This window comes from Glarea lozoyensis (assembly GCF_000409485.1).
Source record: "Glarea lozoyensis ATCC 20868 chromosome Unknown GLAREA7, whole genome shotgun sequence".
NCBI classification, from domain to species: Eukaryota; Fungi; Ascomycota; class Leotiomycetes; order Helotiales; family Helotiaceae; genus Glarea; species Glarea lozoyensis.
In genome coordinates, this window is record NW_007361002.1 from 3,037,538 (window position 1) to 3,054,623 (window position 17,086).

At 44.4% G+C, this 17,086-nt stretch overlaps 8 protein-coding genes across 8 annotated transcripts; 2 read left to right on the forward strand and 6 right to left on the reverse strand.

The window, feature by feature from the left end:
- Positions 1-156: 156 nt before the first annotated feature.
- On the reverse strand, positions 157-711 carry GLAREA_02182 (uncharacterized protein; the record flags this gene model as incomplete). The annotated part of the gene is made up of 1 exon (XM_008089398.1): positions 157-711. The coding sequence occupies one exon, from the start codon at positions 709-711 to the stop codon at positions 157-159; it is 555 nt and encodes a 184-aa protein (XP_008087589.1).
- Positions 712-1,027: 316 nt separating this feature from the next.
- GLAREA_02183 (uncharacterized protein) lies at positions 1,028-1,534 on the forward strand (the record flags this gene model as incomplete). The annotated part of the gene is made up of 1 exon (XM_008089399.1): positions 1,028-1,534. One exon carries the CDS (start codon positions 1,028-1,030, stop codon positions 1,532-1,534), a length of 507 nt encoding a protein of 168 aa, XP_008087590.1.
- Positions 1,535-2,976: 1,442 nt separating this feature from the next.
- On the forward strand, positions 2,977-4,137 carry GLAREA_02184 (uncharacterized protein; the record flags this gene model as incomplete). Its single annotated transcript, XM_008089400.1, has 2 exons — positions 2,977-3,417; positions 3,469-4,137. 2 exons carry the CDS (start codon positions 2,977-2,979, stop codon positions 4,135-4,137), a joined length of 1,110 nt encoding a protein of 369 aa, XP_008087591.1.
- A 1,013-nt stretch (positions 4,138-5,150) lies between these two features.
- Positions 5,151-5,631, reverse strand: GLAREA_02185 (uncharacterized protein; the record flags this gene model as incomplete). Its single annotated transcript, XM_008089401.1, has 2 exons — positions 5,151-5,314; positions 5,364-5,631. The coding sequence occupies 2 exons, from the start codon at positions 5,629-5,631 to the stop codon at positions 5,151-5,153; spliced, it is 432 nt and encodes a 143-aa protein (XP_008087592.1).
- Positions 5,632-8,350: 2,719 nt separating this feature from the next.
- GLAREA_02186 (uncharacterized protein) lies at positions 8,351-8,848 on the reverse strand (the record flags this gene model as incomplete). The annotated part of the gene is made up of 1 exon (XM_008089402.1): positions 8,351-8,848. The coding sequence occupies one exon, from the start codon at positions 8,846-8,848 to the stop codon at positions 8,351-8,353; it is 498 nt and encodes a 165-aa protein (XP_008087593.1).
- Positions 8,849-9,272: 424 nt separating this feature from the next.
- GLAREA_02187 (uncharacterized protein) lies at positions 9,273-9,770 on the reverse strand (the record flags this gene model as incomplete). The annotated part of the gene is made up of 1 exon (XM_008089403.1): positions 9,273-9,770. The coding sequence occupies one exon, from the start codon at positions 9,768-9,770 to the stop codon at positions 9,273-9,275; it is 498 nt and encodes a 165-aa protein (XP_008087594.1).
- A 449-nt stretch (positions 9,771-10,219) lies between these two features.
- Positions 10,220-10,735, reverse strand: GLAREA_02188 (uncharacterized protein; the record flags this gene model as incomplete). The annotated part of the gene is made up of 1 exon (XM_008089404.1): positions 10,220-10,735. The coding sequence occupies one exon, from the start codon at positions 10,733-10,735 to the stop codon at positions 10,220-10,222; it is 516 nt and encodes a 171-aa protein (XP_008087595.1).
- Positions 10,736-14,672: 3,937 nt separating this feature from the next.
- On the reverse strand, positions 14,673-16,745 carry GLAREA_02189 (uncharacterized protein; the record flags this gene model as incomplete). The annotated part of the gene is made up of 3 exons (XM_008089405.1): positions 14,673-15,707; positions 15,812-15,994; positions 16,053-16,745. 3 exons carry the CDS (start codon positions 16,743-16,745, stop codon positions 14,673-14,675), a joined length of 1,911 nt encoding a protein of 636 aa, XP_008087596.1.
- Positions 16,746-17,086: the final 341 nt, after the last annotated feature.

Here is a 17,086-nt window from a genome sequence, read left to right on the forward strand (position 1 = left end):
TCAAATGCTCTATTTTCATAATTCTTCTCTTTCACTTTCACATCACCTTCAAAAACACACATGTTAAATCATCTAACTTTTTATTTCTTATTTCCCACTCGCTTAAAATATCAAAATACCTCCTACGGAATTCCCTACCCAAGATGATAGAGTGCGTTACTCTGTTTTCTCATTAGGTCCAATGATACAAGGAAACCCACACAGATCCCCAACCCTATACTCAGCGTTATTGTAATCCTCTTCTTCCTCCTCAGAGAGCAGCGATTTCAGCGTTTTGGGCGTTGGAGGAAGTGGTTTATTCGGTGGTGGGTTCGGATTCTCCGTGTCCTCGGACGAAGATTGGGTGGTGGCAGATTTTGGTGGTGTATACTCCTCAGCAAATTCACCCTCCAACCCCCTGAGCTCCCCCTCGCTCATCCCCTCAATAGCATCTAACAACATATCCACCATTTCCTGTCCCAGCCCGCCAGGATGTTGGCGCGCGAGGATATAAGTGCGTGCTCGCAGGCGGAGCGTTTCGAGTTGGGAACACATGGCTGTATTATCTTTAGCCAACACATCTTCCAACTCTCTCGATTCCTTTGTCTCCATCGGCCGGTTTACCACATCTAGCAGAAGATCCACCGTATCATGGCTCAGACCGCCCGGGTATTGGTGAGCGAGGATGTGGGCGCGGGCTTGCTGGCGGAGAGTTTCGAGTTGGGGAGACATTTTAGGAGTACTACTTCGGATGATACTGCTTAGCAGATTGATGCGTTGTTAGGAGGAGATATTAGGGTCTTGATATAGATACTTAAACAACATGTCTTGAATTCGATTGTTTATGCTCGCTTATGAATGAAAGATCATATTAGGGTGAATGCACAATGGTATTGTTGTTGTTTTGGTGCTTTGTTATTAGGTTTCTTTGTCAGGGAGCTTTATTAACACTGCGACCGTATATTATTATTTCAATAACTGCTTATAAAGTTATTAAATCAAAGTCGTGCAATTCCATCTTTGATCAATAACAGTCAGGTTTACGGAGATGGCGAATATAATCACGCAGGATAATCTCGATGCTTTTCTTGATCCGAATTGGGAGGATGAGAGTTCGAATCCACCAACATCACCACCACCACGGGAAGCGATTGTTCAAGCGCCTAAGTCGGAAATGATGGTTTCGAGGAAGACGACCGAGAAACCACTCCCGCCATTCCTCACTCCAGGCGCCTCACCCTCATCCTCAAGCTCACAACTACCCTCCTCTCACGCGTCTTCCCTCATGAATCCTAACTCACCTCCCATCAACCACCCGCACTCCCTCATCCTATCCACCTCCACCCACCCAGGTTCCCTCCGCGACTACCTCATCAACCACGGCGCACTCACTCTCGAACAAATCATGCAGCTTACAGCAGAGAAGTTCCCGGTTATGAGCGAGAAAGATGTGGTGAGGGTCATGAACACTGATATTGCGAGAGGTTATTTGAAGAGTGTTTATTTGAATGGACGGGGGATGGGGTGGGGGAGGTTTTTGTGGGTGTGGGTTTAGGGGGGTGCGGAGGAGATCTTTCTCGGAGTCACCATAGCGAGAGGGAAAGAGGATGAGATCTTGCAAGCTTGATTGTCTGCTATCGATGTAGGTGTTGCAGGCGTTGGTTCTTTGTTGCAGAGAGGAGAATGAAATAGAAGATATCTGAAAGAATGTGAAATTGTGTGAAGTAGTCAAAGGTGTGAACTCAATGAGAGGTGGTAGCTAAGACCTTGTAAATAATAAAACCTAGAAGTGGACTTCCGCTATTCGTTTACATTCGACAAGATAATATGAGGTCTGGCAGGGTATTTTGCGTAGCTCGGCGGCTGTCAATATTGATAATCTTCTTCCACCAGGCAAAGGAAAGAAATGAAAAGTTTAGCTCTTGACACATTGTGAAGTCCAGAAAAGCAGTGGAACCGAAAATAAGAAACTTTTCATCATATTAGAGTAAGGTAAAAGTGAAACGTTCATCCTTGTCCTATGATAGGTCCAACCTAATTCCGCTGATGATAAACATGAATAAGCGCTTAGCGAAGGGAACGAAACTTCTCTTGCCTGGAGAGGAATGAAAAGGGGATAATCGTAACGTCCGACCGTCCTTCTGTCACCAGTTTTCTCACTTTGTTGCTGTGCGTTTCGAAGCCTGAAATGAACATCTCGCTATGCATGGGATGCACTCTGAGGTGGATGAGAGGAGGGCCAACTGAATCGAAATCCCATGGTTTGACGCATTCGGATTCATGAAAAAATGAGTAAATTGATTAATATGTAAGATTCGTTATTAAATTCGATATGAAAGTAGATTACAAGATGTTATAGATCCTGTTGGATAAATAATTGATGTGCTGAAAACGAGAAGATCAAATTGGAACCAGCTGGTCGAACGTTGCATGTGAATCACGTGACGCTGATAAACTTGAAACATCGAGGCTAAAACAGCCAAGTTGGTGGTGATGACCGCTTGAGGCAGAAACACCACATGCAAAACATAGCCACAGCCAAGTAAACGGAGTAGGACAATAATCCTTAACGCGGCTCCTTTTGTTGTCCTATTTACCGTCATGTCAATCTCTGCATACAACGACTTCTTCATCAAATTCTCCTTGTGATTCTCAAACTCCTATCTAATTAATCTCCACTGAGCCATATTACTAGCGTCGACGGCATCACATCGGCAGCGGCTCCATCCATGAATAGGGTCAACGCCTCATTCTAAATTGACGACATCCACCTCGACCCTCCATTTGTCATTCGCCCTAACAGCAACCCTCTCTGCATCCTCGGTATTGCTTCGTTCCTTGATTTATCGTCGAGAAGAACTAGCACGACAACTCCCCTCACCTCGCCACCTCTAGCAAATGCTACCTCCTCCGGGTCTCGAACCCACACTCACCTCAGTCCTCGAAGATGTTACCTCCTCTCTCTCCTCCGTTATAGCCAGCGCCACATCTGCAAACATGGCGACAGCGACATCCTCGATATTGGCTGCCGTTGCAAGCGCCACCGCGACCGCGATAGCAGAAAGCAGTAAGGATGGGGGTTCGAAGAAGGGTCCCCATGATGGCGAAAACACAGGAGAATGCCAGCTGCTAGGACCGTTTGCGATATTGGTACAGGGTGCGCTGGGATGTATGGCTTTGTTGGCGTTGGTATATAAGAGATGGAGGGAACGGCCACAACGACCGCTGAAAGTATGGTCGTTCGATGTCTCGAAACAGGTTGTGGGAAGCGTGTTGGTACATATCGCGAATTTGCTTATGAGCATGTTGTCTTCCGGCCAGTTCAGTATAAAGGTGGATTCAGCTGTCGTGTCTCAAAGACTGAGGAGAGCGGTGGGTGCGAATGGGAAATACACGCCGAATCCATGTTCGTTTTATTTGTTAAACTTAGCTATTGACGTAAGTTCAGCTCCTTTCTCTGTTGCTCTATCATTGCTAACATTACATCAGACAACCATCGGTATTCCGATTCTTATCTTCCTCCTTCGAATATTTACAGCGCTTTTCGCACGTACCCCGTTTGGCAATCCTCGCGAATCGATAGAGTCAGGTCATTATGGTACACCACCAAAAGCCTCATGGTGGGCAAAGCAATCATTAATATACTTTCTGGGATTAATGGGCATGAAAATTTGCGTACTCATTATTTTCCTCGTCCTTCCGTGGATATCTAGGATCGGAGACTGGGCATTACGATGGACGGAAGGGGATGAGGCACTCCAGGTTATCTTTGTGATGTTGATCTTCCCAGTGATCATGAACGCCACTCAATACTACATCATCGATTCTTTTATCAAGAACCAAAATACCGAGCACGCGCACGAACGAATCCCAGACGATGAGGATACGGACTCAACTCACGGAGACGCACCGTATGAGGATCCAATAAGTGGAAGCAGCGACGATATAGATTCGGACGCAGAAGACGTCTTGAAAGCCAAGCCAGACACGACCAGGAAGGCTAAAGGGAGCGGGAGTAAGCCCAGAAGTCTACAGACCGGAAGCAAAGACTACGATCCCATGTTTGACGGAGAGAACAGTCCTACGGTCGTCGGGAGCGCGGGTACGAGCGACAGGACCAAACTGATCGGCACAGACGACGAGAGCGTGAAGAAGTAGCTCTGAACATAGAATTCGCGTTCCTTAAGTATATCTATAACTGTGTCAATATGGGATTCGGTTTGGATTGTACATTTCGTTGCCTAACAGCGATATAATGGCTGTGGTGAGAATGCTGGAATTTGCGTGCATGCATGGTGTTTGGTGTTGCTGGGAAGAGCTTGTAGAGTTTGTGCTTAGCGGATTTTTGGGGAATGACAATTCTTATTCCATCTCATTTGTGGGATTGTGATTTCGTTCATCCTTCCTCGATAGTCCCGGTGGGGACGTGCAGGTTATGTGGTGATCAATTATCCCAATAACATAGGTGAGCAACGACGACATGTGTTTCAACTGTAGTGCGGTACAGCCCGCATCAAACGACTTGCGTTCGCTCAATTTCTAGGTAAGATCTCCAACCTATGGTAGCCCCTAATACGCGCTTGAAACTTATTCTTGCTAGGACACTGCCTTAATCTCCATGATTTAGGGCAAGAATGGTCACGTTCAGAAGAATAGCTCAGGTCATTGCTGATGGGTGTCAGTCTATTCCAAAGTCCAGATCCGATCCAAGAAGCCAATGATATACAAGGTTTACAAGGACGCGAAAGGCTTCTAAGTTTTCCAATGCATGCGCGCCGAGTGGTCGCTTCATTGGACGTCTCTGAACTCATGTTCTTACATTGAACACTTACGAGGACACCCTTGATCATGCAATGTCACGATAAGCCAAATGGTTATTCAAGACTCGAATCTTTTTGTTTGAAGAAGCTTTTTAGCGAATGTTGAATTCGTTTATTTATGCTATCTACCTAGATACCTTGCGGTCGTTTCAAAGAAGAGAAATGCACGGCCACTTGGCAAGTGCCCTACATCCTTATTTTCTATCCCGAAATTTCCTTCCTAAGAAATAAAGAGGCCTGTCGAAAATTTGTGTTTCCATTTGCGTTGGCGTTTTCTGCTATGTCCTTTCCTTCCACATTAGCTACTTTCTTGCTTGCTATTTGACTGGGAAATTCATACCTGAGAACTCTCTAGCAGATGAATCTGATAGAGCGCGAAACACCAGCGGAGCTGACTTGGTATCCTCGGTTTGGACCGGTGGTTCTGCAGGTTGGTGCCGTTGGCGGAGTACCAATTGGCTGGCTGAAATTGCCGTAAGCGGTTCCAGTGCATCCGAGACCGGTATAGGTGATCACTTTGAATGATATCAGCATCACTTCTAAATCACTTCATCATCTACTTACATCTGCACTCAGGGTGTCCATTAACATGAGCATTGATGAAAAGAGCACCGAAGGGTGTGGTCTGGTCGTAGCAACCTTGCTGGTTAAGCGTAGGTGTGCGAGTGAGTCCTACTGGGTTGATCTCGACCGTTTGGGTGCAGTCGTTGTAGAGACTGAGGGAGAAGATCTGAGGGTTGGGATCTTGGCGGGCTTCGACGTTTGGTGCGGCGACTGCGGAGGAGCTGAGGAAGACCGCGACGGTCATGATGAGGCTGGAGATGGCGACCATATTTGCGGTTTGTTGGATTGAATGAACTTGAAAGTTGTGAGTGTTGTTGATGAGAAGATGGGTGCTGTGAAGTGAGGAGGTGTGTGGGTGATTCTTTTTCTTCTGGACGAGGAGAAGAGGGGTTTATATACATGATTTCCTGGACTGTGGATCAAGTTCTTCACACCGGTCCTTCACCATCTTCCAACACCAGTGGCAGTGTTCAACAGCCTCGTCATTGTTTCTTTTCAAAGTTCGGTATTTGTCTCACCTACATTCCCATGACATCCAGAACCAAGCTACCAACCTGAACGCATTACGTTGAATGTGCTCGTGTAGACATTATAGGAAACTGCCGAGGAAGCTTTTCTTCTTTCGCTCGGCGGACGTGGTGTTCTCTTAAACCTGTGCATCTCTTTGGCTATCGTTCGCTTGGTAGACCTCATGCTTTCTTACTTTCGCCTCTTTGCTTGGTTCTTGTGGGCTTGTTCATTTGCTGTGAGCTGAGATGAGATTATATCATCGCATGAGTTTTAGATACACGAGACCACTTGATTGGAATTGAACACACTGTGGAAACTCGTATTCTCATTGAAGCTTGTTCTAGAAGCTCGATTTTGGAAAGGCATGGCTATAAGCAATGATACTCTGGTACCGAAAGACCGAGTGCAGTGTCTACGTTGCTCCTAACGTAAGTCACTTATATCAGAGCAGTGCTGACGGCTTAGTAGAAAGATCACGCTGGTTTTGAGTTATATCAAGGATCCATATAATGATCTTGCAATCAATGAAGCACACTTAGTTGCTATTATCAAGCCTTCAGTCAGTTTTGATAATGTAGGAGGCTTTCCAGGTGTAAGTCGTTGTCATGATTTATCAGGTCCTGCTGTGTACCTCTGAAGAATTACGAGTTTCATTTGGGCAAAAAACATCTGTTGGTTATTCTCCAGTGTCACAGACGTGTAGAGAAATCACTTAGTCACATCAACCACCTTTCCAAGCAAACAACTAAGAAATTGGCATTTCTTCCAATTACAATCCCCACGCATATCCTCATCTGCGCCTCATTCATACCTCCGTAGCATTGTCGTAATAAAGTAGGTCTCGTGTGTAACTAAAGTCAGCTTACACTTACCCTCTACGGAATAAGCCCAGTCAACATCTATCTTCATCTCGGCTTTACATACACAATCTCAGTGCCTCTTAGCAAACTACCAACCTATCACCACCCCACAAAGAGCTCCGTTCAAACCCAACCTCCCAATCAAACATATCCTTATTAAAGCCACTGCATTCTGCGTCTTTTCTCCGACAATGTCAGCCTCTGCAGATCCGGGGAACTGATCCCCCCGCAGCCGAATCTGACTTGTGTAACCACACCAATCCACTCGAGCGGTATTGATGCTCGGAGTGATCCGAAAAATGCTGGCTACACCGACCTAACGTAGTACGAGTTGGCCATTTAGAAGCATCCGAGGAGCCGTGGCTTCCAGTGAGGTGGATAACCTTATGTCTTACCACATCATGTGAGGTGGGATTTTGGTAAGATAGTTGGGGTGATGGCTTGTGGTGTTGCCTGATTTGAGGCTTATGTTTGTTGATCTAGGGTATTGGGTTTTTTGTAGGGGGGTGGGAGGCTCTGGGAGGTGATTTGTATTTTGTGGGTGGAGTTTTGAGATGTTGAGTAATGAGCGAGGAGGTGTTTCGAAAAGCTCGGAATTTGAAATTAGCTTACACCGCTCTCATTCTAAAGAAAAAACTTTATGGATGAATCTAGAAAGTGCGTCTCGAACCCTTTAATCATCTCGGCTTTTACACGCAATCATTTGAATTATTCTGGGTCTCCTTACGTGAGTCTCGGAATTACAATAATCAAGTGACCAACCACGAAATCCACTCTCCGTCAAATACCAAAGAAGTACTACTAAGTGCTGACATACAAATCTAAGCTATAGGCCATCAACATGACAGTGATGTAGATTCCAACAATTAGAGTCTTGGTAGCGGCGAAGTAGATCCTGCGTTTTACTCCCCTTACTCACTTACAAAAAAGAGACGTTACAGTGGCGCAGTAAGTAATCTAGTGCTTTTTGATGATGGTCCAATGTGAGGTGCGGTTGTTGTCGGCTTTGAGGACTCTAGGAGCAGTTCACCAGTACGTTGCTTTTCTGGACATCTACTAGGGTAGATTGACGAGCCTCTATCAAATCAGTCGCCTTGGTCTGAATTGTTGTCTCTATCGAAAAAAATGAATGTACTCCAAACATAAGAGCGTTATGAAATACCCTTTTTTAGCCTTATTTTAGTTGGAAGATAGACAGTCAATCTTGCAATTCACCAGTCGTTATCGATGTTTGGATCCTCGCCGGTATATCAGTTTCAACTAATCATTTACCTGATATCAAGGTCAAGGTTAATAGGTCGTGGTATTTAGAGCGAAGTAAATCACCAGTAATTATGGTGTAAACTGGGGCTGTTTCGATTGGAAAGGGAGTATCTGGAAAGTTATGAGTACTATTCACCAGACTTTCGGATATAGTTACATCAACATAAAATGGAGATATGTGAAATAGTCGTTTGAAACTGATTTGACCGTATTCTTTCAACTTCTTACTTCTCAAGCTATGACTTTTACCCGGTACAGCGTTGAACTTTTGTGACAATGAACTTCTTTTCATTCCGTAGTGTCCTCCAAAATTTTGTGAAGTTTCTCCACCCCACTTTTCTCCAACTCTGAACTCTACTCGCGATAAAACCGACTCTCCGTAACAATACACGTGTCCTCCCTCTTAGCCTCAGCCAAAAGCGCCTTTACTTCTTCTCCGGGAATCCTCTTTATCTCCTTCTCTGGGAGGTTGATAATTCGATCTGCATTCAAATCATAAAGGACTTGCTGTACCCAAGTCCGACAATCGATGTTTCCAAACATTTGATAGTCTATCAGAGGGAGGTCAAAAGCGCATTTGCTAACAGTTTCGTGCTTTTCTGGCTGAATCGTAGCGACTTTGAGAGCGACACTGAGGTTTTTGGAAGTTACGACTGACTTGGTAGGACCTCCGGCGTGGCGCCATGGTCCATCGACATTGGCTATCTGAAACTTTTGTCCTTCGCGTCCTTCTTTGTGGAGATAAAGTCCCCAGTGCGGGGAAAATAATCCTTGTCCAGTGATCAATATGTAGAGTCCGTTTGGATCGAAATGATGGTAGGGTTGATCCGGTAGGCTGCCATTGGAGTTCATGTTGAAGCTTTGGTCAAAAGTCGATTTTGCGAGCTTGGGTTGAAATTGGAAAGTGATTTCAGATGTTTCAATATGGTTTCCTAATAAGGGGAAAGTCCAATATACATATTTAAATTCACTGGATATATGTACTCGTAGAATGCGTTTGCTTGTCGGTCTTGTGCTGTATGAGTGAATTTGACTGAAATATGGACAACAACAACAACGAAAGAAAGGTTTTGCGATCAGAGTCAGAATAGTTGAACCTGCCAGGGCTAAGTTTGTTACTCCAGCTATTTCTGTTAACCATATGAAACAATCTCCATAGTTCAAATGAACTTGGAGTCATTTTGTTGAAAACAGATCTTATCAAATGATGTCAGAGTATGTTTGCTTAGAAGAAGTGGAAACATTTTTCTTGTCTCTAATAATAAAGCTCTAGACTCTACTGTCTACAATGTCTACCGATGTCTACAACGCATTTGCTACCTCCCACAGCTTTCTCAGATAACTTGTAGGCTTCTTCTTGCATGTGTGACAATTCCTCCGATGAAGTGTTGATAATCCCCACCCTCATAAGTTCCGAGAGAGCTTGTCCCACCCAGTATTGGCTCAAAGCTCCTCCACCTTGTTGATTATATATTTGCCGTACGGTATTAACCACATTTTGGTGGTTATGTAGCGGAATTATGGCTAGTTTGAGAGCAACGAGAAGGCTCTTAGAAGTAATGACCGTTTCATTGTACCCCCATGTATTACCGGATTTGCACAGATCTAGTACGTATTTTTCTCCTTGGTGGTATCCTTTGTGAAGGTATAGTGCCCGGTATTCTGGTGATCCATTCTCTGGATGAAAAAGGCACATGTAGAGTCCATTTGGATCAAATTGGTCAAAAGAGTGATCTGCGGGAAGAGGTTTTCGAGAACTACAACAATTGCCCATTTTTCGGGATCGATCAGTCGTCGTTACTATAACCTTAGCTTTTATTGAAAGCGAGAATTGGAAAGTAGATAAGACCAGTACAAATAATTTTGGAGGTGTAAACTTAGAGTACATGTTGGGATTTGCTCTGCAATATATATGTCTCCACAGCCTGATTGTTGACACCCCTCACAGATGTGAGTATGATATGACTAGGAAAAGAAAACTGAAAGGACAAAAAGAATAGAAAATAAATATGCAGCATTCAGGATCTGACTAACTAAATTGCAGTCACGTAAAGTTTGCCCGATCAATAGCGTGATCTTGCTGTTAAATCAGTATTGCTCATTTAAAGAATGTAGGGCTCTGGAAATTTGATGCTACTTTCAGATGTTGAAAAAGCCAGACTGTGTCGAAATCGAAGACGTAGTCATTTCATGGTTTTCATGTAAGTAACGAGTCTGCATACTTTACCCCCTGTAGTATTTACTTTTGAAAATAACGCATTTCTTATCCTTCGTAGCCTTTTGTGCCCATTCCCTAGCTTCAAGTTCCATATATCGTACTCGATCTTTCTGGATAATGATACCTTTCTCTTCGTCAAGTTCCAAAAGCGCATCCAGTACCCAAGTTATACACGAAAGCTCCCCAAATCCAGTATCTTCTAACGGGACTACAGCAAGGCGTCTTCTCAGAGCTTCGTGTGTTTCTGGACGAATCGTAGAGACTTTGAGACCGGCGAGAAGACTTTTGGATGAAACAACCCTCGTAGTGGATTTAGCGTGGTAGAGCCATGGGCCTTCGGAGTTGGAAATATGGAAGGTTTCCCCATCGTTGCCGCTTTTGTGGAGGTAAAGTCCCCAGTGGTAGATTGTGCCGAAAGAGCCTCCTTGATCGGTGACTAATATATAGAGTCCGTTGGAATCGAACTGGTGAGTTTGCGCGTCTGTCTGCATAGGCGCTTGAGAGTTAGTTTCAGAGTTCATTTTCAGGATTCGATGGAGGAGATAGTTTTAGGAGATTGATTTCAAGAGGGTTAAATAATTACAGATATTGAAGTTCACCCTAGATATACGGCCGCAAGACGATCTTGAAGAGAATTCTCACCAACATGAGTGAATCAACAGAAAGCCAAAGAAATACACACTCAGACTTTGAGTGGCTGCACAGTCAGTTACAGTCTGCTGAACAAGTATTTGTCTCACCATTTGCTCAAGTCTTGAGCTCTCAAGTATTTGACTGCTTCATCATCATGTTAATCAGAGGTCTTAGAGATAGAGATTCATGGCGAAAAGTGAATCTTTGATCTGGTGAGAAGACTCTGACTCCAGGAAATAGAACAATGGCGGCTTACAAAGTGTTCCCTCAGAATCCAACAAACTATTCTAATTTTGTCTGGAAGCGCTTTCGAAGGTAAAGGATTCTATGACTGTTTGTTAAGTGAGGGAGTTAAGTCACATTTCGATCAATTTTAAATGTATCAAATCTGCAGACTAGATGTTGATGAGAGAGCTGTAACATTACAATAAATGGTTGAAGTCACCTTTGTAAACATGCGAAAAGTATTCCAAGGAAGCAATTAAAATGTATCTCTACCCAATTACAAAAGAAATGCCATGAAGTAATTGCACTGACTCACGAACGACAGCATCCACCTTAAACTGAGTATCACACATACACTATAACGATGATTACACATTGAACAACATCATATCTAATACAGACTTTGAAAATCAAGTTAGTTCTTTCTCATGCGACAATCGTCACAATATGACATTGCATATTCGACCAGCTATGCAGCATGACTTGTGGGCTTCTATAACTCCTGATCGGATGAAGCAAAAATACGTGACTCAGATACAAGTGAGCGTCTCAGACTAATAAGATGTGGCATGACAGAGCTCTCTGAAAACCCCAAAAAATATAGTCAAAGTTGAGTCGTGACATTTGGCTCTCATGGTAAAAGTGAACCATGGGTCAAACAGCTACCCATTCACTTTAAGTACACCCAGTCTTGTTGAAAATGGATCTAAGTCAGTCACCATAGGTTTGTTCAATAGTATGTCGACTAGAGACCGCTTTAGAAATGCAGTAGGCATTGTTACACATTCTTGAAAGCCGAATCAGCTGAACTCGCATGTGCAATAGGTTCCGTAAAGTCCATTGCAGAATGTTTTATAGCTTTCAGCTTTCCAGACATAGTCAGATCAAAATGTTACGAGCAATTTTTGCTTTGAAACGCTATTGTAGGTTATTCTTCCATCCCAAATTTAGCTCCTCGTTTTGGGCATCTATGTCTTAGAGAAGATACAATGCTCGCTGGCTTTAATTTTCTTCCGAGAAATCCACGACGCGTCCTGAGCCATCGCATGCGCCTCCTCCCCGATACTCTCAGCCATATCATCCCGAAACCTAACAAACATGTTTCCACCCTTATTCAACTCACACAACGCTTGTAGAACCCAAGTATCCACACTAAGACGCCCAAACCGCTCACTGCTTCTCACTTGAATTTCTCTGATACGAATCCGCAGACTTTGATGGAAAGCAAGCGGGACATGAGCCACTTTAAGGCCAATCAACGTTTTTCTATCTTTCATCACGTTGAGGACAGGGCCGGTTTGTAGATTCCATTTTTCGTCTTAGTCTGCGTCCGGTGTACGCACGGCGCTTTTTTCAAGGCCGGCAAGCCAGCCTTTGTCACCGTTGTAGTGAAGATAGAGTTGCCAGCGGAGTCTGGACGACATAGTCTTTTGGATTATAAGAATACAGAGACTTTCGTTTTCGAATTGCGGAGGTGTGCTGCTTTGGGATACGGATGGCTGAGAGGTGCTGCTAGAAGCCATGATGTGTGTTTTTTGAAGAGATTTGATGGGAAGTGGGATGGTTGAAATAAGGCTTCAAAGTCTTGCGAGAATGGAAGTTACACAGAAACCGGTAAATATATGTGGCTTACTAAAGTTACGCTTACAGTTGAAAGTCCTAAATCGTAGGAAGATAAAGCTGCACCTATAAGTAAACATCGGCATCAAAGTTTCGGCAAGCAAACATGGTCCAGTGAGTTTATTTATGACACAAAAATTGATAATGTCTGAGCCATATAGTTTTCATACTAGTCTCTGACTCTTTATATGACACTGAAAGTATAAACATTCTTTATGTGCAGTTCTAAGCGCAACTTGACTCACACACCTGTTTGTCTTGCAGAAGAGAAGGGCAAATAGAAAAACAAAGACCTTCAATGACCAGACCTCCTAAATGAGAAGTAAAAGAAGGAATTGAGAATATCAGTAAGAGGGAGGGAGAAAAATTTACACTAACTGAACCTGTAGAAATGAGTTGTTTTGTTAGTGTTTCGCTCGCCGGCCGCGGACTGTCTACTATTGTCAAAACTGTATGTTAACCACACTTCCAGAAGTCTCTAAATTTTGAGTCATTTCCTAATGACGTCGATAAAATGACAAACTGGGCTCTACATCATACTTTGCAGTATATTTATAGTGTCAAATATGATAGTGAGGCAAGTCACAGTCCCAACGTACTACATGTTTTTGACTTAGTGGAAGTCATCAACAATATTCACAATCACCCAACAAACAAACTCTCCATGTTAAAATTCTTGTATTAACTCAACTTAAACACTCCTCCTTAAACAGAACAACTTCGTCGAACGTTCCCTTTGTCTAGCCCTAAACCCATATTCCTATAATTCTCCTCAAAGAAACCATTTCCCTTTCTCCATTTCCCCCTCTCTCCCCACCCCCCCACACAAAAAAACACCACCATGCACACCACGAACACCACATCCGAACTCCACACAATCCACACCTTCCTATCCCATTTCCACCCCTCCCAAATCCCAACCTGGAAACACACGCCCTACCCCTCCCTCCCCACACGCCGCAAAATCGGCGTCCTAATCACAGAACACACCGCCCTAACCCTCCTAACCCACTTACCAGACTACACATGTGCGCTCTTCCCTTTCCGCTCCCGGGAAACGGAGATGCTGAGGTGGTTTGGGGAGGGGTATCGGGAGGCGCTGGAGGTGTGTTTGGATGGGTATGTGCCGAGGACTAGGAGGGGGGAGGTGTATTTTCCGGTTATGAAACAGCTTGTTTGGAGGATTTGGAGGAGGGGTGTGGGGGGGAGGGGAAGGTGGAGGTGGTTGAATGATTTTGAGGATTTCTGGTGTATGTCTTGGGATAACATAGGGCTTTTTTGACCGGAGCATTGTAATGGTGCACAAGAATCCTACCTGCTAATTTGAAGATATTTAGCTGTCATATGTTGTCACTTTAGCGTGTTGATAACACCTGAATGAACCGCACAATCAACACACGTTTGTTGTGAGTCTATGGTCAATTAGCAGAGCTAACAAAAATGCCTCTTTACTATTGTGTTGCTTGTTCCTTCTTTCCTTGCAGGAAATCGGTGCGCAAGTCTTGTTGTGTTTCATGAAATGAGGACGCCCTCTAAAAAGGTGGAGCCTTACCTAGGTATTATCCGAGATTCAGCCTGACAGAAACCTAACTCAATGAAGACCAAGACCTAAAGAAGAAGTCGGGTTTGGTCTGGATATCCGAGAAAGAAACGATGTTTCGCCTTTACTGGTCGGTTTTCTCGACTTGAAAGAGCGCAAACTCGAAGGGACTGACATAGTAAAGGGATAGGCAGCTTCGAATTATAACCAATTTGCTAAACTGTGAACAGTAGCTATTTGGATACTCGGGGGGAATGGCAACATGCTCACTCACAACGTTGCTGTCAAGTCTACTTTCAGTGCTAAATAGAGTGTCTGTACACCACACGAAACGAGCATTAGGCGAAGCTTAAAAATTAACCCATCATTAAAGCAGGAAATTACTTCATCCTTCATACTACATATACATTCAAATCATCACACAGAAATAAAACCACCACTCACTCCCCATGCGACGCCCCCTTCCAATCCACATCCCCACTACTCCTCTGCTGTACATGCTGCCACCTAAGTCCACTAAACCCAATCAACGCATTAAACGCCTTATCCCTGCCAATCATATTCTCCAGCGTCACGATCTGCGGCTCCATAACATCGCCTTTCAAATCCGCGACTTGTCCCGTACGTCTAAATCGGATCTCCAGTTTATCCATACCCGTCGAATGTTTGACGATGGGGGTGAGTAAAGAGGAGCGGGTTCGTTGTTTGGAGATCTCGATCATGTTTTGTAGGGGGTGCGTGAATGTGTGTTTGTCGGAGGCGATGCGTGATTGGAAGCGTACGGTGTTGGTGGAGATGATGAAGTGACCGGGGCGGTTTTCGAATGTGCAGCCGAAGGAGAGGATGTCTTTGTTTTCGTCGAGTTGGATATCCAAAGCGCTATGGAACGAGTCGTCGGAATCGTAGACATGTCGTATTGCGATTTGTTCGGCTTTTTGTCTTTGTTTGTAGCGTCCTGCGAATATGGCTTCCTTTACGAAATTAGAGCGCTCTTGGAGGTACTGGAAACATAGTTCGGCGTGTGTCGGAACATCCCATACAAGCCATTTTATAGGGGAAACTAGGAGACGGTATCGAGGATGCAGTGTGGCTATGGGCCAGAGGAAGAAAAATAGACCGCCGAGTCCGGCCCAGAAGAGGGATATGACTAGGTTTGCGTCCGCGAAGAGACTGAATATTAGACCGGAGGCGAGAAGCCAGAAGGTGGCCATGGAAGCGGATACATTTCGGAAATGGTAAAGATTGTTCATTGCTTCGATTGTGTTGGCCGTGTCGGAGAGAATCGCTTGCAATGAGGGACCGACTTCCTGAAGAAAGGGTTCGATCCAATTTTGGGCGCCGTGTCTATCCATGAGTTCGTCGATTTTTCGTGCTGTTGCTTCATGATCCGAACTTCGTGCTTGTGCTGCTCGGAGGTTGGCTATTGTATGCGGGTAGAAATAATTTTGGATCAACGCGTACATTAGACATCCAATCTGTAGAAAGTTTAGCTTGAGTTTATCGTTACATGGAAAACACGTACGAAGAACGGCATCATAAGTGATATGGACCAGAAGAAGTAATACACAAGTACACATACTCCAGTACGCCAAGGATCTTCCCAAGTATACAAGCGCATGGCACTAGAGGCGATTTCTTGCAAAGGTGCGCTAACAACGAGGACTCGTTCAAGATGTAAGCGTAGGGTATCTTCATCGTAGGGGAGTTGCGCAAAATCATCTATATATCGAGCCGTGAACTGATGAGTAAGCGACAGTACTTTCTGCAAATGTATTAGCATTTCTCGAGCTCTGGGTAGTTGTTCTCAAGGGAAGCTTTACATAACCTAACCAATCCTGCCATCTAAACCTTGTATAACCACAATCGTCTTCTTCCTCGAAGTAACTAGGTGGGGGCAACGTCGGTTGAGTCAAGTTTGGGACCACTCTCACTCGCTGAACATGTCTTCCAGTAACCCAGGCGACTCTCATATTTCTCCTTGACAATTCCAACCCCTCAATACGGGACTTTTGATAAGCCACATTTCCTTCCTCCGCCTCGATTTCATCTCCGAAGAGGTCTTGGGCTTGCCTCTCACGTGCTTCATCCAAATCATCGTGTGCTTGTAAGAATTCCAGGTCAGCCTCCTTCGAGGTAACAGGCCGACTTTTGGCAAGGTGGCTGGCCGTCACACGACTTGAAGATGACTTTATGGTATCTTTTGGATGGACAATAGCATTGGCCGTTACTTTGAAAGCAGTAGAAGTCCGGTCTCGAAATCCTTTTGGTCCCGGTTCTGACTTTTTCAGGAATTTAGCTGAATTGAAAGCTGGACTTTCTAATTCCTTTCGAGCAGCTCCGCTCAATGTCTTCTCCACCTTTGCATCGCCGCTTTCTGTAGCATCTATATTCAGAATATGCTTCGTTTTGGATTTTGCCGATGACTTGAGCTTTTGTATTGTGCTGGGAGGCGATAAATCGTCGGCATCAGGCGCATCAACGGGGGCGTTATTATCTATTCCATTATAAACCATCTTGCTCAATGGAGGATCCGTAGCAAGAAATCAGCAATTCTATACAATGTGTAATTAGGTTTGGACATGCATGTTGCGACCCTCGAAGAAAAAGAATTCTAGAAATGTAGAAGACATTGCAAATAATACATAAACAAGGAACCACAGGGAAGAAGGGCTCCGGAGAATTAATTGTCATAGTTGTATAATATTCCCCACATGATCGTCTCTTCCAAGGCTGATTGAGTAATGTGGTTGGTGGGAGGTAGGCTGAGTGACCGTTAAACTTGTCGTCATCGAGATGACAACGTGCAACGGAGATGCCATTCCACAAGGACTTGAGGTTGATGATTGAAGAGGAA